The sequence below is a fragment of the Herpailurus yagouaroundi genome, unplaced genomic scaffold (genome assembly GCF_014898765.1).
Source record: "Herpailurus yagouaroundi ecotype Mexico unplaced genomic scaffold, PumYag 208, whole genome shotgun sequence".
NCBI classification, from domain to species: domain Eukaryota; kingdom Metazoa; phylum Chordata; class Mammalia; order Carnivora; family Felidae; genus Herpailurus; species Herpailurus yagouaroundi.
In genome coordinates, this window is record NW_024412439.1 from 1,676,858 (window position 1) to 1,702,556 (window position 25,699).

General features: G+C 51.1%; 1 protein-coding gene across 1 annotated transcript in view; it reads right to left on the reverse strand.

Annotated features, from left to right (window-relative positions):
* SHMT1 (serine hydroxymethyltransferase 1) overlaps positions 1 to 25,323 on the reverse strand; it is a 26,523-nt gene extending 1,200 nt beyond the window's left edge. The window contains exons 1-11 of the mRNA XM_040453043.1: positions 25,043 to 25,323; positions 17,613 to 17,727; positions 15,912 to 16,057; positions 12,641 to 12,756; positions 12,114 to 12,274; positions 7,759 to 7,840; positions 6,699 to 6,911; positions 4,565 to 4,681; positions 2,957 to 3,079; positions 784 to 900; positions 86 to 196 (exon numbers count right to left, since the gene is read on the reverse strand). Coding sequence (XP_040308977.1) covers positions 86 to 196; positions 784 to 900; positions 2,957 to 3,079; positions 4,565 to 4,681; positions 6,699 to 6,911; positions 7,759 to 7,840; positions 12,114 to 12,274; positions 12,641 to 12,756; positions 15,912 to 16,057; positions 17,613 to 17,708 — 1,282 coding nt within the window. The 5' untranslated portion in view covers positions 17,709 to 17,727; positions 25,043 to 25,323. The remainder of the gene's footprint in view (positions 1 to 85; positions 197 to 783; positions 901 to 2,956; positions 3,080 to 4,564; positions 4,682 to 6,698; positions 6,912 to 7,758; positions 7,841 to 12,113; positions 12,275 to 12,640; positions 12,757 to 15,911; positions 16,058 to 17,612; positions 17,728 to 25,042) is intronic.
* Between the last annotated feature and the right edge of the window lie 376 nt (positions 25,324 to 25,699).

Here is a 25,699-nt window from a genome sequence, read left to right on the forward strand (position 1 = left end):
ACACACACACACACACACACACACACACACACACACACACACACACACAGTCTAAAGTGGCAAACCTCCAACCCTTTCTCCTTACCTCTGTGAATAAACTGGGCCACTTTTTGGAACTCTTTTTCCAAAAATCCGCGGGATGTCAGTGCCGGAGTCCCCAGACGCAGTCCGCTGGGCCGCAGTGCACTTTTGTCACCTTCAAGACAAACGGGCTCTGTCCTTTGGCTGCACCCAACTCCCCACTGACCCCTGTGCATTTAAGAAGACAGCTGGCCAAAAAACTGGCCTGTGAGTGCCCACTGTATCTCGGAAGCAGAGCGCTGCTGATTTAAATGCCAGAGGTGGGCACAAAGGCACAGGAGACGGCCGCACATTGTGGCCACTGTGATGAAACAGCAAGGAGGTTGCCTTCAGTGGCATGACCTCCCAAAAGGGAGGCTAGCATCCTTGTGAGTCAGGGATGCATCACCCACATTCTTTTTACAACTCCCTGAGAAACCCAGCCTGTTCCAGAGGCCCCTGCTTCCCTTCTCCAAATGCCTGTAGCCCCTCCGAGCAGTCCACCTCAGTCCCTCCCCCTCTGTGCCTAGCAGGGTTAGAGCTGCGTCAGAAGGAGCAGGCCAGAAGAGAGCCAGGATTTAGCCCCATGCCATACGGTGTATGTGCCCCTTGAAAATCCCTTGATGTCTGTCCCCAGAGCCAAACTATCCTCGGCTACAACTCTGGCCAAAAGAAATCTAAGACAGGAGTGGTACAGAAGAGAAGACCAGCAAAGATTCTTACCTGGACAGGTGTTCTTGTTGCAGGCTATAGAGCAGGCTTCTAGTACCTTCTCGGCCCTGCCACCATCCGTGCCTTTGGAACGGAGATCCACGAGGATCAAATGGTTGTCAGAACCACCTGGAAACCAAGTTAGACATGTAGGAATGTGGAAAGCTGACTCCCAAGTGAAGGAATCTCTCTTCCTAAGAAATGAGGGTAGGGATCAAGGAGGCTAAAGCAGATGTGATGAGGAAGGTGAGCACCCCCACCACGTGTCCTGAGAGACTTTAGTCCCATGCTAAACAAAAGATGCCCCAGGACCTAAGAGGTGATAGTTTACAAAGGGTACCTGGTGACTGGGAGCAGGTCCTTGAGCCCGAGGGGAACCAACGGTAGCTTTCCCAGCTTAGGCTGCCCAGCGCCCTGACCCAACACATGAGGATATCGAGGCCACTAGAACTTTCTGGAACTGGACCAAGGCCACCAGGGGTCTTCCAAGCACCTGGATCTTTCCACTTTGAAATCTCATTAATCCCGGGCCCTTCACTTGGACAACAGCCATGACTTCAAAGGTGCGGGATCCCACAGTCCAGAGATTAAGCCACGCCCCCACGCTTGCTGTGGCTTTAGGCAGCTCAGCATCTGGGGACCTCAGACGCCCATTTGCAAAATAAGAGCAATAATTCACGAGGCTGTCGCGAAGTTTAAATAAGGTGCCACGTATGGCACTTTGCCCATACCAGGCACAAAGCAGATTATCACGAACGCTGGCTCCTGGGCTTACGGTCGCCACGATCTGCTTCGGCCATCTACACCGTGTCCTCAGAGGAGAGTGAACTGGGGGTGAGGGCAGGCCCGGGAGCTCAGGAAAGTGGAGACCTCTCCCGAGATTGACGTGAGACTTTGGGCCTCGCTGGGCTGAGGGGCTGCCGTCTGCTGTCTGTAGCCACAGGGACATTGGTCTAACTCCTTGTAGTGCCAAGTGTGGGTTCCACGCCAGCTGGATGGAAATGCAGGACACCCCCCCCCCCCCGCAACCAACCTAGACCTGCCGAGTCACAAGCTGTATCTTTAAAAAATTTTTTTTAAGTTTATTCATTTTTGAGAGACAGAGAGGGAGCAGGGGAGGAGCAGAGAGAGAGAGAGACACACACAGCATCCGAAGCAGGCTCCAGGCTGAGAGGTCAGCACAGAGCCTGACACAGGGCTCGAACCCACGAACCGCGAGATCATGACCTGAGCCGAAGTCGGACGCTTAACCAACTGAGCCACCCAGGCGCCCCTTCACAACCTGCATGTTAACAGGGTGCCTGCGGTATTGGTGTGCACATCCATGTCTGACAGAGTGACCTAAGGGACCCTGAAGGTCACAGCCCACACTGAGATTTCTAGGGCTTTCTAACTGAAAGAGGCAGAGGATGAAGGAGAAAGAAAGGGAAGAGGAAGTGAAGTGAAACGGAAAACGGGTGCTCCCGAGACCTGCTGAGGAGACAGCGTTTGTCCCAGCTCTGCTGCTCACGAATAGTCTGGTGGGGAGCCCACTCCTCAGGCCAGGGCCTGAAATCCCCGTAAAGGGCCGCGGGCAGGGAGTAGGCACCTGAGTCAGTGGCCTACCAGGACCCGCTTCCCTAGACCACCCCACTGGCAGCATCCACAGCGGCCTTGTGAGCAGAAGTCTGCCAGAAAAATGCCATCCTAGCCGTGAAACCCGCGGTGAAAGAAGCGACCGCACCCCCCCAAGCGGGCCCTCACCCGGAAGGTCCATCTCATGGGGGTTTACTCAGCACCACCAGCCTTTGTATTCAAGCAGACATGGATATAATACTCCCATGAACTCCTACTGGGAACGCCTGTTGTACCCGGGCCCTCAGGGGTGAGTGGAGACACCCCCATGGGATGGCGTGGGGCATCGCCGGGGAGACTGCTCTGGGAGCCTGCTGTGTTCCAAGCTGTGACTGTGCCTTCCACCAGCCGTGTGACCACTGGTACCAAACCTTTCTCAGTCGAGCCTCAGGTAGGCCTTTCACAAAGGTCTCCTGAGGACCCGTCGCATCACGTGCCAGTGACAGATGATGCACAGCCGTGGCTGCAGCGCCCAGGCCTAGGTGCGAGGTTTAAAGTGCCACCCCAAGGAGCAGGGGCATCCCTGTCCCGGGGTCGGTGGGGGGGGCCATCCAGCACTTTCTGTTGGTACCTGTTACCACTTTGTAGCCCAGCTCCATCAAGGTCTCAGCCAGAGCCCTGCAGTTGGCCACCACCTGGCGCTGGTACACCCGGAATTCCGGAGTCATGGCTTGTTTCAGGGCCACGGCGACCCCTGGCGGGAAGAGAGAAGGGGTCAGGAAGGCAGGAGGGGACCAAGAGACCGACCAGGAGTCCAAGAACACCGCTTGCTTCCACTCAGGCCTCCTTGCTTTTCAATATCACCAAAGAGGGGGTTCACAGTCCCCACCTCCACCAGATGGTACGTAGTTTTTTAATGCTACAATTACCTGGCTGAACCCACAGGCCTCTCCTCTTTGAGGAGGTGCTTTTGAGGTAGCCTTTCTCCAGGCCTGGGAGTCTTGTGCTAGTAAGATCACCACAGGAAAGCAGCTCTTAAGCAAGATGGGTTTTACGGTCCTTTGCGAACATGAAAACTCAGCTGCCCCAAAAAGCTTTTGCTCTGATGCCAGATCACGCAGATCCGAAAGATCAGAGGCCCGGTGAGAGGTGCAGGCCTGTTTGCCTGCACGTCCAGACTCCTCTGGCACCTTGGTCAATCCCAAGGGCTGTTCAAGGGGGCACAGAAAGTGAAGGAGAAGGCAAAAGACGTGTGCCTGAGCGCTGGCGCAGAAGCCTCTAATCGGTGTTGGTGGAAATGACAGGAAGGGGCCCGGAACGCCTGCAGGGTGGGTCATCCCATCACCCAAGAGTTGAAGAGACCACGGACGTGGAGAGGTGTAAAGGGAGAAGGGAAGACACCAGTGGAGACCCACCCCCTCCCTACTCCCAGGGGCCTAAAACTCTGATCATCACACATTTCCTAAGCTGTCTGTACAGGAACGGAATGGCTCGATGACAGCCTGCTGGGTGACCGTGCCATCGGACCCAGGCGTTTCCCATGCGGCCTCAAGGCCAGCAGTGCAAGGGTCAGGATGTCAGCGGACAGGCAACGTGCCCTTGCCCGGTTTGGGTGCTAATCGCCCACTCCTTTTGCCGTGCCTTCTTCTCGTTGCTAAATCCCCTCCCCGTTTTTTTTTTTTAACGTTTATTTATTTTTGAGACAGAGACAGACAGAGCATGAACAGGGGAGGGTCAGAGAGAGAGAGGGAGACACAGAATCTGAAACAGGCTCCAGGCTCTGAGCTGTCAGGAGAGAGCCTGACGCGGGGCTCGAACTCACGGACCGCGAGATCATAACCTGACCCGAAGTCGGACGCCCAACCGACCGAGCCACCCAGGAGCCCCTACCCGTTATTTCTTAAAGCGGGCCGCACCCACTGTACAGAAGCTCACCCAACACGGTTCTGCCTATGGGTGGCCGTACGTGTGGAGTGGTCATCGCTCGCTCCCCTTGTCCCTGACACCTGTCGCCAGTTTCCCTTTTCTTGCTCGTTAGCATCTCCTGGACAGAGATGTTCTAGTTTCTCCCCGATGTGCAAGTCCTGGTACACACTTTTGGTGGACAGGTGAGGTGGGAACTAGGGGCCACGGAAGAGCAAAGTTAGGAGGACCCCTAGCTTGCGTGGGGCTGCCATGGATGAGGGCGCAGCCCCAGGTGCCATCCAAGGGCTCCGGGTGGGGTTTAGTGGCATTTTACCAGCAATGGCGTGGTTGTGGGGACCTCCCTGCAGGCCCGGGAACACGGCAGAGTTGATGAGCGACTCCAGGTTGTACAGCGTCTCTTTGCCGGTCTTGGGATCCACACTGCGCACTCCTGAAGAAAAACAACAGAATGGGAACGTGAGACGGGCTGTCCCCTCTGTCTTCTCCCTACCCGGACTCAAACCCAGAGTGCGCTAAGCACAAGCCTGGCCTCTAGTGCTGGATGGTACAGAGCAGAGGGGCCCCTTGCTTCCGGAGCGGGGGCAGACCACCCTCTGTACATGAAATCAAAGGACAGGAATTTCCCTCCACAAAGGGGTGCCAGGCTGGCTCAGCCAGTACAGCATACGGCTCTTGATCTAAGGGTCCTGAGTTCAAGCCCCATGTTGGGCGTGGAGCTTACTTACTTAAAAAAAAAAGAAAAAAAAAAAAGAACTGTTAAGGATAGAACGCCCATCATTCCTCTGGCATCTGGGTGACTCAGTCGGTTAAGTGTCTGACTTAGCTCAGGTCATGATCTCACAGCTCGTGAGTTCTAGCCCCGCGTCCGTCTCTGTGCTGACAGCTCAGAGCCTGGAGCCTGCTTCTGAGTCTGTGTCTCCCTCTTTCCCTGCCCCTCCCCGGCTCATGCTCTGTTTCTCAGTCTCTCAAAAATAAACATTAAAAAAAATATACAATTAAAAAAAAAAAAAAAAAAGGAAATTTCCCTACACTGCGATCGTAATGAAGAATGTGCCTTGGGCGTATTTCCTCAAGTGTCCAAGAGAGCAGTCTTCCGAGACGACTCTGTTGAAGGACAGAAGACTCGTTTATATAATGATATATATTATATGAAAATGGCTCTAATGAGGAATAGGATTCCTTTCTGAAACAAAGTTAATCATCAGTTGTAGGAACTACTGTCTCTACAGAGCTGCTTGTGAGCCAGGAACCGTGCGAGGCACTTTACATTAAGGTTAATTCATGTGCTCCTCCCAAAGGTAGTCTGAAGGGACGGGTGCTACTATTAGGATCCCCTCTCTGGAGGTGAGGAAACGAGGCACAGAGAGGCTGCACAAGCAGCCCGGGATCACAGAGGGCGTCCGTGGCAGATTCAGGAGTTGTTCAAGGTGCAGCAAATCATGTCAGTGCTCAGTGGGAAGAAAGGAACAGTTTCTAGGCAGGTGGGATTGGCCACCTGCCTTGAACCGTGGGTACCTGAGACCGAAGAAGGTCCTGAGACAGCAGGACCTGAGAACGCTAGCGGGCATATGGGTGTGTCCAGTCCTGGCCAGGGGGCTAGGCAAGGAGGCCGCAGGGGAGAGAGACCCAGTCACCCAGGGGCTGGTTTCTCTGCAGGTGCGTGAGGATCCGGTCTCATCATGGGCCAGATGATCTGATCACAGATCTGGTTTTCCCAAGCGCGGGGATCGCCAAATAAAAGGAGTGCTTACATGTGGGTTGGAGGCAGTCAACAGAAATTCCTCACTAAAAGGACTAAAGTGGTAACTATGGTTTATACATCAGTGTCTTGTGCTTTGATTACTGTGAGTCCTTCTCTGGGATAGGCGTCCTGGACCACAGCGAGGTCACCAGAATAACGCTGCACCACGAGGCCTTCTGGTAGCCCCTGGCCAGCCTCGCACATCTTGTTTTTGCTACGGCGCCTGCCCCTTGTGGGTAAGACTAGTCGACCCATGGCACAATACCTTTCCTCCTTTTCCAGGACCCAGATGCCCAAGGAACGAAGCAAGAGCCGTGCTTAGGGCTTCTTTCCAGATCTTTTCTGCAGACTGATCGCCTCCTCCTTAAGTAGTTTTTTTTGTTTGTTTAAGTTGATTTATTTTGAGAGAGAGAGGTGGGGACGGACAGGAAGAGAAAGGGGGAGAGAGAGAATCCCAAGCAGGCTCTATGCGGTTAGCGCAGAGCCCAACGTGGGGCTCGATCTCATGAACTGTGGGATCGTGACCCAAGCTGGAACCAAGAGTCAGACGCTTGACCGACTGAGCCACCCAGGTGCCCCCTAACTAGCTCTTTAAGGGACCCTTCAAGGGACCCTGGGTTTTCCTAGCTTCCCGAACCGAGCGTGCACCCCAGAGGAGAAAGGCCAACGCCAGCAGCCCGCCAGTACCCCACGCCCCGGAGCGCACCTCTCCTGTAGAAGATCATGCCGGCGCGGCAGCCTCGCAGGGTTTTGTGGGTGGTGGTGGACACCACGTGGCAGTGCTCAAAGGGGGAAGGCACCACGCCGGCAGCCACCAGCCCGCTGATGTGCGCCATGTCGGCCATGAGATAGGCCCCGTTGTCGTCTGCAATCCTCCTCAGTCGAGCGTAATCCAGGTTTCGGGAGTAGCAGCTGGTCCCTGAGATGGCAAAGGTGACAAAGTCGAGTCAGATACCCACGGCCAGATATCCTGGAGCGCAAGCCTGCATGTGGGCCTCGCCATGGGCATATTCGAAAGCTTAGAGATTTCTCCCTCCAAAACCCTGAGAACGGAAATGAAAAACACCCTCAAAAAACATCCTTGTGGGGGTGCCTGGGTGGCCAAGTCGGTTAAGAATCCGACTCCGGCCCAGGTCACGATCTCACGGTCCGTGGGTTCGAGCCCCGCGTCCGTCTCGGTGCTGACAGCTCAGAGCCTGGAGCCTCTTTCGTATTCTGTGTCTCCCTCTCTGTCTGCCCCTCCCCTGCTCACACTCTGTTTGTCTCAAAAATAAATAAACATTAACAAAAAAATAAAAACAAAAAACATCCTTATGTGCCGAAGGCAACCACTCTGACCTGCCTCTTCAGGTCATGTGCCTCTTCACGGTGGTTGGGATGGCCCCTAACTATTATTATTTCCTCCATCAGTTAGTCAGGGATTCACATTTCTAAAGTTTTTATTCATTTAAGTAATCTCTACAACCCAACAAGGGGCTCGAACTCACGACCCTGAGATCATGAGCCACGTACTCTAACTGAGCTAGCCAAGTGCTCCAGGCGTTAACATTTCTGGATGCTTCTCTGACAACAGCCTCAGATCTTTTGCCACCTAGTACTAAAGGTGGCAAAACAGATCTTTGTCCTGAAAGAACAGAATATACTTAGATCCAAGAAGCCCGGCTATTCAAGAAAGAGATAGCGAGCTGGGGAACATCACATCTTCGTTTTGTAATAGGCAAGGGGGCTGCTACGAATACGGTGCCTTTACCCCCCCAGCTCATCACCTGCAATAATCAGCTTCGGGTGGAAGAGGCAGGCATTTTCCTCCAGTTGGTCATAGTTGATGTAGCCAGTGTCTGGGTTCACCTGTGGAATGTCACGGAGACAGCAGGCTCGGGCTGCATCCACCACACCGGGCCTGTCCTCCCACCGGGACTCATGCCAACTATCAAGGGTAAGAGGACTTCCTCCACCTGCCCAAAGCTGTTCGCTCCACTCCACCATGGACACAGGAAAGACATCCCAGAGCGTGACTTGAGGGCAAGGTGGGGTACCGGTGTATTTGGCCTGTGCACGTGGCGTGGACAACCAGGTATCGCCTATGGAGGCAGGATGCCCTGAGGGGTCCCGAGAGGAAAGTGAGCCCCCGCCTCGGGGTTCTTCCGGGAAAGAGAAGGAACCAAAACGCCACTGCAGAGTGAAACAGGAGCCACAAACATGCACCGCACAGGGCAGGTGCTAAGACACTGTTACCTTCGGGAATGAGACGAGATGCTGTTAACACCTCTTCTAGTCCCAGGTACACAGAGGCAAGAGGAAGAAATAAGGACACCAGGATTAGGAGACGCACAAAGCTGACATTACTCACAGACACGATGACCGCCTACCTGGGAGATCCAAGCCTCTAGCGGCAAGCTATTAGAATTAGTAATTGAATTTAGCAAGGTCACTGGATGTGGGGTCAAAAACCAAAAACCAGTTCTATTCGTCCATATAAGCAGCAAAACATCGGAAAGGAAAATTTAATAAGAATAATATTATATTAAGGGCGCCTGGGTGGCTCAGTCAGTTAAGCCCCTGGACTCTTGATTTCAGCTCAGGTCATGACCTCAGAGTTCCTGAGATGGAGTCCCGAATCAGGCTCTGCACTGACAGCGTGAATTCTGCTTGGGATCCTCTCGCTCCCTCTCTCTTTGCCCATCCTGGCCCCCCACCAAAACAAACATTTAAAAAAATAATATTAGTGGGGCGCCTGGGTGGCTCAGTCAGTTGAGCGTCCGACTTCAGCTCAGGTCATGATCTCGCGGTTCGTGGGTTGGAGCCCTGCATCGGGCTCTGTGCTGACAGCTCGGAGCCTGGAGCCTGCTTTGGATTCTGTGTCTCCTTCTCTCTGCCCCTCCTCTGTTCATGCTCTGTCTCTCAAAATTAAGTAAATGTAAAAAAAAAATTTTTTTTAAATAATATCACATTAGTTTCAAAACCCATAAAATATCTACCAAAAGGTATTCCAGACTTCCATGCAAAACGTTACTGAAAGAAATTTTAAAACGCAAAAAATTACAGTGATTAAGGCAGCACGAGCTTGTGGAAGGACAGTTTGACAGAACAGAAGAAGGCCGGAAACAGAAGCCCTGTGACAGGGGGTCAATCCGATCCATGACAACAGCAACACTGCAGGGAAAGAATGGTCTTCCGGTAAGTGGCGCTAGGTCAGCCGGAAAAAAGAGTGTTATCTGACCCCCACCCCACGGTCCCCCACAGAAATCGATTTGAGATAAACCATGGATCCATCTGGATGTGAAACATAAAACTTTTTTTTTATATTTATTTTTGAGAGCAAGTCGGGGAGGGGCGGAGAGAGGGGGACAGAGGATCCAAAACAGGCTCTGTGCCGACAGCAGGGAGCCCGATGTGGAGCTTGAACTCACGGACGGGATGGCGAGATCGAGACCCGAATCGAAGTCGGTTGCTCAACCGACTGAGCCACCCAGGCGCCCTGCTTGGCGACACAGTTCTTAGTAAATTCAGTGTCTTGAAGTTGTGTTACATCATTTGTGCCAAGGGGAAAGTACAAGTCAAAAGGAAAGATTTTAGGGGAGGGGGCATGGGAGCTCTCTGGGGAGGAGGTGGTAAGAGAAGCCTTGGGTTCTGCACCCCTACCCCGTGGGGGGAGAGTCTCGGGGATGGCGGCCGCCCTTTCCAAAGGAAAAAAGCGCTTCCAATTCCAACAGGATTACAGCAAGTTGTGTGCAGCTGAGACATCCTCTGGACAGGCGGGCTGAAGGTTTTGTTTCAAATGGAATGAACCGGTTCTATCTGTTACCTGAACTTGGCAAAGAAACTGTTACCTTGATGAAAATCAACAGCCAACCCACAGTAAAAAAAAAAAAAAAAAAAAAAGGACAAAATCCTAAAAAAAATTTTAAAAAGAAATTCCCCCCCCCCCCCAAAGTGTGTTGCTATTCTCTCTTCCACGTTTTCCTCTTTGAACTTGCAGGATTTTTTAACAAGGTTTTTCTCTTTTTTTAAGTGTTTATTTTTGAGACAGAGAGAGAGAGAATCCCAAACTATCAGAACACAGCTTGATGTGGGACCAGATGCTTAACTGACTGAGCCACCCAGGCACCCTAGAACATTTTTCTCTTTTTAATTTTTTTAATGTTTATTCATTTTTTGAGAGAGACACAGAGCGTAAGTGGGGGAGGGGGAGAGAGAGAGAGGAGACACAGAGAGGGGCTCAAACTCACAAACCGCGAGACCATGACCTGAGCCAAAGTTGGACATTTAACGACTGAGCCACCCAGGTGCTCCAGGTTTTCCATTTTTTAAAAACCCTAATCATTACAACTCTTCAGCTCGGGTCATGATCTCACAGTTCGTGGCTTCGCGCCATGCATCGGACTCTGTGCTGACAATGAGGAGCCTGCTTGGGATTCTCTCTCTCCCTTTCTCTCTGCCCCTCCCACGTCTGCACCCTCTTCTTTTCAAAATAAATAAATAAACTTAAAAAAAAACAACAAAACTCTAAACATTCGACAAAAAAACAGCTCCAGGAAGAATTCACAGGCATTTGTAAGAAACTTCTGAGGGGCCAGAGAGGTGCAAAGGGACAGGAAGGAAGCTTAGGACGTTTGGAGAGGGGAATGGTCACAGAGGAGAGAGGAGGTGACAGAAGGTTCAAGGTGCTGTTTCCCCCTGGAGAGATGAAATGCCTGGGCCCATGTGAGGCGGCTGCCAGAGGGTGGGAGAGAGCCCCAGGGTGAGGGAGAGAGCCCCATGGCGAGGGCAGGGCTGGGAAAGGCTGGGCAGAGAGGCAGCCTAGTGGGCAGGGGAGGGGCATGGCAGCTGCTGCTGGAGCCCAGCCAGCTCTGTGTCCTCCTCCCTGCACAGGGCCGGTGCCCACAGCTGGCCAGGCCCCTAGGCCCCTCCTCTCTACACCCCTGCAGGCCCACCACCAGGGGAGCCTCTCTACCCTCCACCCACAGAGGGGGCTACAGCCTGCACGGTGTGTGTCAAAGACGCAGAGACGGGGGTGCTGAGCCCGCTAACACCCAGAAGAGCCTCTTGGGTAATGGAGGACATTACGCTAAAGAGTCAGGCTGCCTAAGGCCGCACATGAGACCAGAACACCAGCCCGGGGTTCCACTCCGCCACCGCTCTTTCCGTAGGGAGAGAAACTGTAGAAACTGGCTTTTGAGTTCCATGCGCAAAGGCGGAGCACTGTCTTCCTCCTGTCACGTTTCAAAATCCACCTTCGAGGGGTTGTCCACTGTTGGCCAATGAGGACACCCCTGGTGCAAAACACCTCAGCTTTCCATGAAAACAAGCGGACCGTCACCTGCACCCCAAAAGCACCCGTGCGACGACTAGGACTGAGCCAAAGGCTAACACACGGCGAACAGTCAAGGGCAAGCAACAGAGACCGCGAAACGCCAAGATGAAACACTGGCTTGACTTCCATGCGTCTGACACTCAGCCGAGCATAACGAGGCACCATGACCTTCGCTCGCCGTGGGACACGTGAACCCGCCTGGAGCGGCCCGCTGGGCAGGGGACGCCTCGAGGAATTGGCTCTGGGACAGGAGGAAGAGTCACCACGTGCACAGACCACCCCACAGGCACGCGTGCTGGTTACTGCTCTCCTCCCCATCACCGACCGTGAGCCCACGAGCGTGCCATGCACCGTTCGACCAAACCATTTATAATGACAAGGGCCCCCTCGAATACGCGCCAGTCCCATGCGGGGCACGTGGCTCGTGCAGGCTGTGGCTAGCTGACAGGTGTGTGAGGGGCAGCAGGGTGCACGGGCCCCCTGTTCCAGGATAGCCACCGTCCTGGGCTGGGGCGCGGGGGGGTGCTGCCCCGGGGGTTCCGAGCAGGGCTGTCCCCAGGGGCCCTGGCTGCAGCTGGGCCTTCTCTTCAGCCGTCTCCCTGACCCGTGTCCCTGTGCTTCAGCTGCCCCCTGGATGCCTGAGGAGTCGCTGGGGCTGTGGGGGCGGGGAGGGGGGTGACAGCAAGAGGTGGGGACTTCCTTTAGCGCCTGACGAGCAGACTACCTGTTCCTACAGGTGCAGCCAAACACTGGAGGCTTTCTGAGCCAAAGGACAGCAGAGCTAATGGAGAGAGACCCCCCTCTTACCTTATAGGGCATGGATTCAAAAAAGATGGACGTAGCAGAGATTTTCTTCTTGTCTGTCATGAACCCGTGGGTCAGGTGGCCCCCGTCGGGCAGGTCGAGGCCCATGATGCGCCCGTGGGGTTCCACCAGCGCAGTATACACGGCGAAGTTTGCCGGGGAGCCTGGAACATGAGACCAGACGCGGTATTGTGACTTCTGCCCACGAGGCCCCAAGCAGGGCCCCAGAGCTTGGCCACCAGGCAGGCCATCAACCAGGAGTGGACAGAACAGGCCTGGCCACCACTGTGCACCCCCCACAATGCCACGGAGGGTCCCCTGCAGCAAACCCCCTGAGAATAAGGGACAGGTGTTGAGGAAGGGTGAGTCAGGTGGACACCAAGGTTGAGGGAGAGAGAGAGAGATGCGCCGACCCAGGAGGGGCTTATCCTGTTTTTTACTTCGTTTGTGGGCAGAGTCCTTGTTAAGACTCCTTTGGGTGAAAGGCGGCCCTGGGAGACTGGCAGGCAGGGGTCTGCCCAGGCAATTACCTGAGTAGGGCTGGACATTGACCCCCCAGCATTGGGGGTCCAGATCATAGACCTGTAGCGCCCGCTTCTGACAGAGGATCTCCAGCTCATCGATGAACTCGGTCCCGCCATAATACCTGCGGGAGAAAGCAGAGTTAGGCCCCCAACCTCTGTGCACAGTACAGAGGCCAAAGACGCTTCAGGCTGCGACAGAAGAATAAAAGCAGAGAAGCAGTAAGAGCACATACCCCGAGCCCCCATACCACTCATCTCCTCTCCGTGCCAAGCTGGCTGTGTGACTGAGCAAGCATCACCTCATCTAGAAGGAAATTCCTTGGGTTTTTTTGATGTTTATTTATTTTTTAGAGTGGGGAGGGGCAGAGAGAGGGAGACAGAGGACCCAGAGTGGAGTCTGCACTGACAGCAGAGAGCCCAAGGCGGGGCTCGAACTCACGAACTGCGAGACCATGACCTGAGCCGAAGTCGGATACTCAATCCAGGTGCCTCTAGAAGGAAATTCTGACGCAGGCTAGGTGGATGAATCTTGAGGACATTACCCTTATGCTAAGTGAAATAAGCCAGTTACAACTGTATGCTTTCCCTTATAGAAGGTTCCAAGAGGAGTCAGCGTCCTAGTGACAGAAATGTGGAAGGGGCTTCCTAGGGGCGGGGGGGGGGGTGGAATATTTTTTGTTTTTGCAGTTCTAATAAAATTATACTTGTTTCATAATTACATATGAAAATTTACCACATATTTTTTTATCTGTATATTCATAATAACTCAGTAGACCATTTGTAACACCTCTACCTGACAGTCACAGAAACCTTAAAAATTTTTAATATGTATACTAATTTCATCAGAGTAAAGGACATATAACAGAATTTAAATCTGAACCATTTTTAAGCACACAGTTTACTGGTGTTAGGTACGTCACACGGCTAGGTATATTGCCGTTCTGTGTAACAGATCTCTAGAACTTTCTCATCTTGCAAAACTGAAACTCTATACCCGACGAGCAGCAACACCCCTCCCCCCTCCCCCGCAGCTGCTAGTAACCATCATTCCCTTTTCTCTGTGATCTTGACAACTCTGGATACCTCACAGTGGCAGCATGTAGTATCTATATTTTTATTTTTTAGACAGAGAGGGAGAGCATGCAAGCAAGTGGGGGGGGGGAGGGCAGAGGGGCAGAGAGAGAGATAATCTCAAGCAGGCTTCACACTCAGTGCAGAGCCCGACGCAGGGCTGGATCCCACGACCCTGAGATCACGACCTGAGCTCAAATCAAGAGTTAGATACTCCACTGACTGAGCCACCCAGGTGGCCCATGTATCTGTTGTTCTTTTTTTTAACGTTTATTTATTTTTGAGACAGAGAGAGAGAGAGAGACCATGATCACGGGAGGGTCAGAGAAAGAGGGAGACACAGAATCTGAAACAGGCTCCAGGCTCTGAGCTGTCAGCACAGAGCCCGACACGGGGCTCGAACCCACGGACTGTGAGATCATGACCTGAGTTGAAGTCAGACGCTTAACCGACTGAGCCACCCAGGTGCCCTGCATGTATCTGTATTTTTAAGACTTTCATTTAGCACAATGTTCTCCTGGTTCATCTTTGTTGTCACATGTGACAGGATTTTCTTCTTCTTTAAGGCTGAAGAGGACATTTTATTATATGGATATGCCACATTTTGCTTATCCATTCATCCATCCACCGACACTTGGGATGCTCCCCCCTCTTGGCTATTGTGAATGATGCTGTGATGAACAAGTCTTGAAACAGAAAGGGGCTTTGCTGAATAATCTGGAAGGTCCCTTCCAGCCCCACATTCTCTGCTTTATCACCAAAGAAGGGTGCGGTCTCCCCAAGCTTGAGGGACAGCAGGCCATGCCTGGGGAAGCATTGAGGACCTTCAGGAATGTCAGGGCTGCAAAGGGACTTGGCAATTAACCATCTTCCAGGGGAGCAGCCATGAGGATGGCGTTCAAGGTCATGGTGAGGCTCCGGCGCCCCTCCTGCCTTGCCTCAGACAGATGAGCCACACGCAGACCCAGATCTGGAGCGTGCAAACCTCATTGTGCCCTTTACCACGGGCCTTGGTGCAGCCTCTTTCACCTACCCAAGTCCATCTCCTGATCTGGAGGGGGGGTCAGAGTGCGGACTTTGCAGTCAGGCTGCAGGACGCACAAACACGAACGTGGCCATGCTCAGCCCAATGCCTAGAACACAGCACTGCATTTCACCCTCAGTTACGAGGCAACTGCTATCTTACTAACCGCCGAGAATTTTCAATTAAACGATGGCTTGCCATCAATCAGTTTCATCCTAGTTTCAGAGATGTGAAAATGTGAAAAAGTGAGTGCTCAGGGTTGATGAAACCCAGCAAGTACTCTGGTTAACGTCAGAGCTGTTCCCAGATGCTGTCCGCAGCTCTGCATGGAAATTCAGCTCTCGGGGCAGGGGATTCAGAAGCCTGATCTGGGCCTGGGATCTAAGCGGCGTTCTTCATGTTGTTTTGTCTAATCTCCTGTTTGGTCTTTCCGCATCTAGCGGCCCCACCCTGAGTCACCTCGATGGCATAAACTCAAGTGTGGTCAAAAAAGGGTTATTGAGGGGCACCTGGGTGGCTCAGTCAGTTCAGCACCTGACTCTTGGTTTCGGCTCAGGTCATGATCTCACGGTTTGTGGTTTCGAGCCCCATGTTGGGCTCTGTGCTGTTAGCACAGAGCCTGCTTGGAACTGTCTGTCTCCCTCTCTCTCTCCCCGTCTCTCCCTTGCTCATGTGGTGAGCTCTCTCACACAAAATAAATAAACTTTAAAAAAAACAAAAATGAATATAACTTCCTGTGGTTCTCAGATCACAGCGCGGGTAAACCCAACATTCCATGCAGCGACAACAGGTTGAGTTGTCACTTCCAGGTCACTCCTGGTACAGATTTAATTACTCACAGAGCAGCAACCTTCCACAGTGCCACTCAGGGCACTGACCTTTTTTTCTAGAGGCTCGACAGTGGCCCAGCAGCTCCAGACTCCTTATGGACTGACCTGTTATTCTAGAAAGCCCCCACAGGGACTGGTAAAGGACCCTGAGTATAGCTAGCTGTTCTAAGAATATCAGCACTAGAACATGCTGGGAATCACAAACGAGTTACGACAGGACCAACACGGAATAGAAATCCCCACAGTTGAGTGCTTTGCTGTTTTCTGACATGTCCACATTGTTTGGACTCTGTTCAGACTCAGGAGCCCACGTCACTGTGTCAGAAGCAGGCCTTCGGTGACATTCACATACCTCTGCCCTGGGTACCCTTCAGAGTACTTGTTATTTAAGCAAGAGCCCAGAGCCTCCAGAACTGCCCGGCTGGCGAAATTCTCTGAGGCGATCAGCTCCAGCCCAACCCTCTGCCGGTTACTCTCCTTCTTGATGATGTCGTAAACCTGAGGAGATCAGAAGAGACAGTGAAAGTCTGGACATTTCAGGTTAGCATTTTGCTCTGATCAAAGCAATAGCCTATTAACGCGAAGACGCACTGTTAAAGATTCGCATTTTACCCCCAAAAGTGGACCATAAACCCTAACAACTCGACTGAGGAGACTCCCATAGAACTTAAAGAATAGAGAGATCTTCCTCAGATTGTAGCGTTCAGGAAGGAATTACTAGAAGACAATGGATCAAGGGAAACAAAATTGAGAGAAAATGATCTTTAAAATAAGTATCCCGGGGCGCCTGGGTGGCGCAGTCGGTTAAGCGTCTGACTTCAGCCAGGTCACGATCTCACGGTCCGTGAGTTCGAGCCCCGCGTCGGGCTCTGGGCTGATGGCTCAGAGCCTGGAGCCTGTTTCCAATTCTGTGTCTCCCTCTCTCTCTGCCCCTCCCCTGTTCATGCTCTGTCTCTGTCTCAAAAATAAATAAACGTTGAAAAAAAAAATTTTTAAAAATAAATAAATAAATAAATAAATAAATAAAATAAGTATTCCGGGGCACCTGGGGGGCTCAGTTGGTTAAGTGGCTGACTCTGGCTCAGGTCTTGATCTCGTGGTTCATGAGTTCAAGCCCCGCCTCGGGCTCTGCACCAAGAGTGTGAAGCCCACTTGAGATTCTCTCTCTCTCCTTCTATCTCTCTGTCCCTCCCCCAGTTGTGCGCGTGTGCTCTCTCTCTCTCAAAATACATAAATAAAACTTAAAAAAAATAAGTCTCCCACCTTAAAAATCAATAAATAAGTACCCCACCGATTTTTAATTTTACACTATCTCATTATTTTTATCCCTATGTTTCACCAAGTTTCTCCCTCCCTGAACTATATTCCTTGCTCTCCTTCCTTAAAATAAAAGTTGCTTTGGTAAATCCACATGGACAGAAAGGAGACCACTGGTGGCTGAGGGTTGGGGAGTTTGCGGGGAGGGGGCACGGGGGTGACTGCTCATGGGGTCGAGGTTTCTCTTTGGGGGGATAAAAGTGGTCTAAAATTGGCTGTGAACGTACTAAAAATTACTGACGTGTGTGCTTTCACTGGGTGACTTGTATGGGAAGTGAATGATCTCGAGTATAAAGCTGTTAAAAAAACACACACACAAAAGATGCTTCTCAGTGTCTACATATACTCCTCTGGCCTGGAAGGAAAGGGCCAAATCTCAATGACCCCTCCCAGCCAGCACAGTGCTCTGCACTCTGCAGAAACTCAGAAATCTCCAAATTTACCCACAGGGGAGGACTCTTAGCCACTTTCTCAGCCACTGCCTCTAAATCTGGCATTCTTCTACTAACGGCAAAGCTGTCCCCGAATAAGGTTTCTTTAGGGGTAGAGCTGGAGAATTAAACAAGAGCCTCTGCTTATTTGTTTAAACAAGTTTAAAGGTTTATTTATTTAAGTAATCTCTACCCTCAACACGGGGCTTGAACTCATGACCCCGAGATCAAGAGTCGCATGCTCTTCCTGCTGAGCCAGCCCGGCGCCCACCTCCGCTTTCAGAGCATCAGCGAAGACATCTCACCTCGGTGTCGCAGTCTTTCAGGGGCTGTGCCAGCATCTTCTCATGCGAGGACCACAGGTCAGCATCCTTGTGAGCCCCGTTGACTTGAGTTGTCATTGCACCGGTTCAAGGTTGCCTAAAAATGGAAACGCTGCCGGCATTAAACTCAGTCAAAGCTCACGGCAACCTGTGGGTTCTCCCGAGTTGCCAACGTCCTGACATCTCTATGGCCTTTCCCTCAGAACTGCTTGGCAAACATGAAGACGACATCCTATTGCAAAACAACTGTGCGGTTCCTTTCTGAACTGTGGACATCAGCTTCTTAGCCCATGAGCAGAGAGAACTCCCCGCCCTCCCGGATGAGGCCTGATCCAGCCTAGAGAGAGCCCAGGACCCTCTTCAAAACTAAACTTTTCCTGGTTACAGGGTATCTCCCCACCTAAAGTAGGTGCCTTGAAGGCAAGAAGGGTTAACCTTTTTTTTTTTTTTTTTTTTAATTCCCCACCCAGAACTCAGCACAGCCATACAAGAAGGAAGATTTGCCAAATGCCTGAACAAATGAATTGCTGACTTTGGGGTTTTTCTTCCCATTTTTCAAGTAATGAAAATGAGGCTTAGAAAAGGATTTCAGCCCAGGGCTACACAGCAGGTTGGCCATGAAGGACGGACTCAAAACCCCCAAACATACATTCTAAGTACCCCACAGAGTTCCTACAGAGCTAGGAGTTGAGGCACATGCTTGCTTAAATATAAACCCTCCTGTAAAAACTACAGGTCATATTTGCACGTCTGAAAAATCAGCAGAAAAATGGCATCCCATGAAAATATAGATGACCAGGGGGCACCTGGGTGGCTCAGTCAGTTAAGCGTCTGACTTTTGCTTTCAGCTAAGGTCATGATCTCACGGTTTGTGATTTCGAGTCCCGCAATGGGTTCTGTGCTGACAGTGCGGAGCCTGCTTGGGATTCTCTCTCCTTCTCTCTCTACCCTTCCCTCACTTATACTCTCTCTCTCTGAAAGATAAATAAATAGGGGCGCCTGGGTGGCTCGGTCGGTTAAGTGTCTGACCTCAACTCAGGCCATGATCTCGCAGTTCCTAGGTTCAAGCCCCTCGTCGGCTTGGTGCTGACAGCTCAGAGCCTGGGACCTGCTTTGGATTCTGTGTCTCCCTCTCTCTCCCTCCCTCCCTCCCCCACTCACACTCAGTCTCTCTCAAAAATAAACATTAAAAAAAAGTTTAAAAAAAATAAACTTAAAAATATATATATATATATATATATATGAATGACTGGAAAATGCAAGTTTCTTAACCTATGTTTCTGCAAAGAACGAGAATTTGTGAGCAGTAGGATATCCTCCAGTATTGAAGTGTAAATATTCACAGGAACTAACCTCCCTTAATCAATAGCTGGTGGCTTTTCAGCACTTTGCCATTCATTTGGTAAGTTTTGATTTCAGTTCATTCATTTGCCAAGTATTTCTCGAGGACCTTCCCTGTGGCAACCACAGCGTTGGTACTGGGCCTGCCTCCGTGGGGCTCCCCTTGTGGGGAAGCCCAGCAGCGGACAAGACGGGTGCAGCTGGATAGAACAAGGAAAATGGCACGGAAGACAAGGCTGCCCGCTGGGTCAGGGACCTATTGGTGGAGATAAATCTAGAGGACGTCTAGACGGGGAAAGCCAGTCAGGAGGAGAGAGCCCGTTTCCTGAGAGTACTGTGAAATAATAAGAAATAGATAATTAATCTCTGCTCCTAAAACCCTTGTGATGGGGGGGGGGGGCGGTGGATGAGTGCCTTTGTCCTACTTAGGTGACTCTGGGTGGGCTCCTGACGGGTCACCAGAAAGACCAAGCCATGAGCAGAAGCTTGAAATTTTCCATCCCACTCCCCATTCTCCAGAGAGGGGAGAGTTGCTAGAAAGTGAGCTAGTAATTGATCAGGCAGAGGTGAGGAAGCCTCGGTGAAAATTCTAAAAGTATGGGGCCCAAGGAGCTTCCATGCTGGTGAACACATCCACGTACCCGGAGGATGGTGCACCCCCAACTCTAGGGGGACAGAAGTTCTTGCACTTGGGACCTTCCTAGACCTTACCCTAAGTATCTCTTCATCTGGCTGTTTATCTGTTTCCTGCCTTTATGGTATTTTTTATTATAGAATGAACTGGTAAAGGTAAGCAAATGTTTCCGAGTTCTGTGAGCTTAGCAAATGACTGAATCCAAGGAGGGTGATTCACAGGAACCTCCAATGTGTAGCCAAGTCATACAGAAGTTGTGGGTAACCTGGAGACCTTCTACATCTGTGACTGGGGGGCAGTCTTCTGGGACTGAGCCCTTAACCTGTGCGGTCTGCACTAACTCCAATTAGCATCAGAACTGAATTGAACTGTAGGACCCCCCCCCCCCCCCCCCGCTGGTGTCACAGAATTGCTGATGTGTGGAAAACCCATGCATCTGGTGTCAGGAGGGTGGTAGCAGGGGGAGAGGGGAGGGGGCATGTAGCAGAAGAGTGTAGTTTTCCTATGCAAGCTCACACATGCTCTCATTTGCTAGACAAGCATTCCCGCTAAATAAAACAGTAGTCCCAAATCACAAGGATCGTCCCTAACCTCCGGTAGAGCCAGCAAGAAGAAACTACCAGTAATTGTTAACCAGGAAATTCCTAACTGGGCTTTCAAATCAGTCATTATTTTAACCCAAGCACCAGGGGATTAGAAATAAGCCACGTGAAGGGATGGCTTAGGGCACCGTGTCCAGGGAAGGCTTCTCCGTGCTGATCCCCCCACTCAAGCACGGCCAGCAACCCAAGACCCTCTGCATCGGGTCAACACACATGCCCTTGGCAGGTGGTAAACCCACCAAAAACAGCACAAGAGTCAAAATAGGCCCTCTGGTCCTAGAATCTGGAAGAGAAAAGCTTCTTTTACATATTGACTACTCGAGGTTAAAAAGGAATCGAAGGTGGCAGGCAAGCAACACAGAGAAACTATTGCTCAACCGCCAAATAACTAAAGTCCATTTGGGGCCCCCCTCCTCCAAGGCAGGTCAGATCTACAATCATTGTGGGAAAGGAGTTCAGGTCCATTGTGCTCAGGACAAAGAACAAAAAGTCCCCACCCGCATCTCTGCTCTCACTGGCTTCCCTTCAGCAGACCACCTGCAGTCCCGTGCCCTCACTTCAAATCTTTTCCTTACTGGAAGATGCTAATTCCAAGTCAGTTACTTCTGTAGCTTTGGGGGGCGGTGGGGCTGCATGTGTGGCCCCACCCTCCAGCTGTCACTGCCCACCCACCTGTATCCTATACCACTCAGGATCAAGCCATCCCCCACATGGGGTACTTAATCCACACCCTTCTTAAACCCATACTCTTGAGTCCAAGCTAAGCCTTTTTCTTTTAACCATGAAGAAGTTTGAATGCTTTATTCAAACACAGAGATCAAGATTCTTTGTTTTGTTTCAATTAAATCAATTACACCTACTATAGATCTCATCTGTGGTATCTTTGAAGTCAATTAGACCTACTATATCCTGGGGCAATCTGAATTACAGTAAGGAAGACAAAGATCTTGAATGTAAATAGCTAATTTATGTGTCAACTTGACCGGGGAGGACCAGATAGTTGATGAAACAAGAAAGAGATCCCTCTTTTAAGAGGCAGAGGGAAGGTCATCCTTTTTAAGCTAATATTATATTTCGAAAAGACACGTATTTTAGAAAAGAGCATATTTTCTTGAGGTTTGGAAAATAATATACCTTGAACTTTTTCCTCATTTTTTAACTGATAAAATATACATAAGATTTACCATTTTAACCATTTTTTAATTAAAATAATTTTTATTTAAAAATTTTTTTTAACGTTTATTTATTTTTGAGACAGAGAGAGACAGAGCATGAATGGGGGAGGGTCAGAGAGAGGGAGGCACAGAATCTGAAACAGGCTCCAGGCTCTGAGCTGTCAGCACAGAGCCTGACGCAAGGCTCAAACTCACGGACCGCGAGATCATGACCTGAGCTGAAGTTGGCCGCTTAACCGACTGAGCCCCCCAGGCGCCCCTAAAATAATTTTTATTTAAAATTTTTTTTTTCTATTTCACCCAACCCCCCCCCCCCAGCCACCTCCCCTCTGGCAACCATCAGTTTGTTCTATATTGAAGAGTCTATTAATTTCTCTTTTTTCTTTGTTCAGTTGTTTTGTTTCTTAAAATCCACAAATAAATGAAACCAAAATGGTATTTGTCTTTCTATGCCATTTTAACCATTTTTTAATGGGGTGTTTAATGTTTATTGGGGTGCCTGAGTGACTCAGTCGGTTAAGCTGCCGACTTGGGCTCAGGTCATGATCTCAGTGCTTGTGAATTTGAGCCCCCCGTTGGGCTCCGTGCTGACAGCTCAGAGCCCGGAGCAGGATTCTGTGTCTCCCTCTCTCTCTCTCTCTCTGCCCCACCTTCTCCCCACCCCGCCCCCATGCTTTCTCTCTAAAAATATATTTTTTAATGTTTATTTATTTTTGAGAGAGAGAAACTGCGAGTCGGGGAGGGTCAGAGAGAGAGGGAGACACAGAATCTGAAGCAGGCTCCAGGCTCTGAGGTGTCAGCACAGGGTGCAACATGGGGCTTGAACCTGTGGGCTGCGAGATCATGACCCGAGTGGAACTCAGATGCTTGACCTACTGAGCCACCCAAGGGCCCCTCTAAAAAAAATTTATTTTAATGTTTTTTTTTTAGAGAGAGAGAGCTTGCAAGAGAGAGCAAGCAAGCAGGGGAGAGGCAGACAGAGAGAGGGAGAGAGAATCCCAAGCAGGCTCCACCTTTAGCACGGAGCCCAACTCGGGGTGAGATCATGACTGACGCCAAAATCAACAGTCACACTCAACCGACTGAGCCACCAAAACGCCCCCATTTTAACCACTTTTAAGTGCAATTCAGCGGCATTAAATACACGGACTTTGTTGTGCAACCACGTCCACCATCCATCTCCAGAACTTTTTCATCATCCCAAACTGCAATTCTGGGTACCCACTGAACACCTCTCCAAGATGGTGGTCACAATTATTCCATTTCTATGAATTTGACTATTTCAATTACCTCGGTAAACGAAACCACACACTTGCCCTTTTCTGTCTGGCTTTTTTCACGTGGTGCAAGGTCTTCAAAGTTCACCCATGCTGCGGCACGTGTTGGAATTTCCTTCCAAGTCTGGATAATATTCCACTGTATATAGATGCCACACAGTATATAGTTTATCCATTCATCCATCAGTGACACTTGGGTTGCTTCCACCTTTTGGCTACCATAAGTGATGCTGTTATGTGCCGTGAACATGAACAAATACCAAGTCCCCGCTTTCAATCCTTTCGAGTCTAGACCCAAAGTGGAATTGCTGGATCATCCGGTTAATTCTATGTTTAGTTCAAAACAAGCTTTTGATACTGAAGACATCTACCCTACTCCTGTTATTAGCCTGCAATTAGTTCATTCATTCCTGCAACAAATATTTATAGAGCAACTCCTGTGTCCCAGGCACTGAGCTAGGAAGGAAGAATACGTGGGTCAATGAGACAGGGGCCCTGCTCTTATGAGGAGCAGACTAATAAACGTGGAAACAAGAAATACACAAGATAATCTCAGCTGGTGATGACTGCTATGAGGACTTAGACTGTGGAAGGCGCCTGAGCTGAGATCTCAAGTGCAAAGGAGCCAAGCTTATGAGATCAAACACCTTACCCTCTGAAAGTGTTCCTCCCCTTATCGCCTTTAGTGCAAAAGCCCTAAAATGGTAAGAAATTTGACTTGTGAAGGGCCAGAAATCAGGCCCTTGTGGCTGAAGCTGGGGGAACAAAGCAGGGGCCCAAGAGATGAGACTTGAGGACCACGGGTGAGAGCAGGGACGGGAGAACAGATTCTTCACCTTGACAGTACAAGTTTCGAACTGGGTCCTAGAAATCTGGTCTTAAGCCATTTCCTCAATCCATCTGTGAAATCTGAAAGTAACAACTACAGAAACCCATCTGGGGGAGATCAAGGGCATGTAAGAGCAGGTGGCAGACATCTCACAAGCCAGACCCCTCTAATTCTCCCACTCCCCACCCACACCCGAGGAAACTGTGCTGAAGGCAGCCTGCCGGGTTCAAATTCTGCTCTCCTCTTCCTAATGAGCAACCCCAGTTACTGACACCTGTGTTTCTCAGTCCCCTCATAGAAAACACAGGAGGGAAGACAGTTCTGAACTGGGAGGGAGAGTTAAATGAGCTACAAGACCTACGTAGAGCACGTAGAACAGGCCAGGCACAGAGTAAGTACTGAAACCTACCAACCACTATGGTTATTAAAGAAACCTGGGGTCCTCAGGGCCATCTTTGTCACCACTCAGGAACCTGGGCTGAGCACCCCTAGAGAACACAGCCCACTGCAGCCGTTACTATCATCAAGTGCTGGAGATTTCTGTTGGGGAAAGAGCACTCTGCACGTGTAGCACGAGCCTCACCTCAACCTCACGGAAACAGACCTGGTAAGCGAATTTACTTGCCAAGGTCCTCAGCCTCCCCACGCCTACAAATCTTCCCTGGGCCTCTGCAAGTGGAACCAGCCAGAAGTCTCCTGAGGGAACTACTCTGTTGAATGCCATCTGGATGTCCCACACACAGATTCTGTGTTTCCTACTCTATAGAGAAGGAAACCGAGGCTAAGAGAGCTAAGTGGTCTAAAGTCCTACAGAGATAAGAGCCAGAATCTGAACTCGGGTTTACCTCTAGTTCCAAAACCTGTTCCCAGAACACTGCACACTAAATGAAAGCACAAGCTGCCCACCTCCAGTGTGTGTTCCCTCAAGTAAGAAATTTAAAATGTGATTCCATAAGAACCTGAACTGGTGTTTCCAGTCTAGCAACTGCCTAAAGACACATGTTTGTGCTGGTCTCAGCGGACCAAGGGTCACTTAACTTCCAGGACCATGAAGCACAGGGCACCAGGCCAAGAATCCTACAGTGCAACGTTTGTCTCCTAGAACAGGGGGTGACAGACTGCAGACAACAGGCGCAGCCTCTCCCCCGCGGGGATCTGTTCACACTCCAAAAGCAGAGCAGGCCATATATGCAATGGTTGAACGCACAGCCTTTGAGAGCTTCCGTTTGATTCCGGGCTCTGCCATTTTGCTATCTGCAAGGTCGCGCCTAAGTGGGCTCTTCTCTTCGAGTCTCACCTTCCTCATCTGTAAAATGGGCCACGTGATAGCACTCCACTTGCAGCGCTGTTGAGAGCATATTGTAGCGAGGTGAAGGGCTGCGCTTAAATTTAAAATGCTCTACAAGAAAACTGCTCAGCAGGAAGCGACTCCTCTAACAGCAATAAGCCGTCGCATCTGTGTCAAAGGCCGAGCCCACCAGTGACCAGAGACCGGGCATCCGGGCTCGCCGCCGTCCCACCCCTCATGCCAGGCACTAGTAAAGCGCTCCTCACCTTTTCCGGCTTCTCAGAGCCGCCGGGAGAAGCGGGGCGGAAAGGCGCACACAACAAAGCGCCCCGAGAGCGTTGGGCACACCAAGGTCCTGGCACCCAAAGCCGCCCACCTACCGGAGCGGTGTCCCGCACACCGGCCGGGCGACCCCGAGGCCCCACGCAGCTACCGCCTCTGCCACTCGGAGACCCGCCGACCCGCGCCCGACAGTGTGCCCGCCACGTGACACCTGCGTGAGAGTCCGGAACCCAGAACTTGGCGCGCCGCGACTCGCACACCAGTCGGTGCCCTCAGCTCCCTGCCCGGCCCCGCCCCCAGAAGTGCCCAATCAGAGTTTCGGCCCCACCCCAAAGGCCCAGGCGCTATTGGCTGCAACGGAGCGGTGGGCGGGGCTTCCCGTCCCCGCCCGGCCGGGAAAGGCTGCCGGGCGCAGCTGTTCCCCTCGTCTCTGGCTGCAGGCTACGGGCGGGGGTGGATTCCCGGGCTACAGCGGAGGGCCTTTCCCTGTTAATTGTTAATTAGGGTAGGCCATAGGATTAGGGGTGAATTTTGTGGTTTATATTTGACATTTACATTGTCCTATTTACCGTTTAGCAGTGTTCATTTAACTAATCATTTAACTAGTACAAATGTGGGTTTGAATTGTTTTTTTTTTTTTT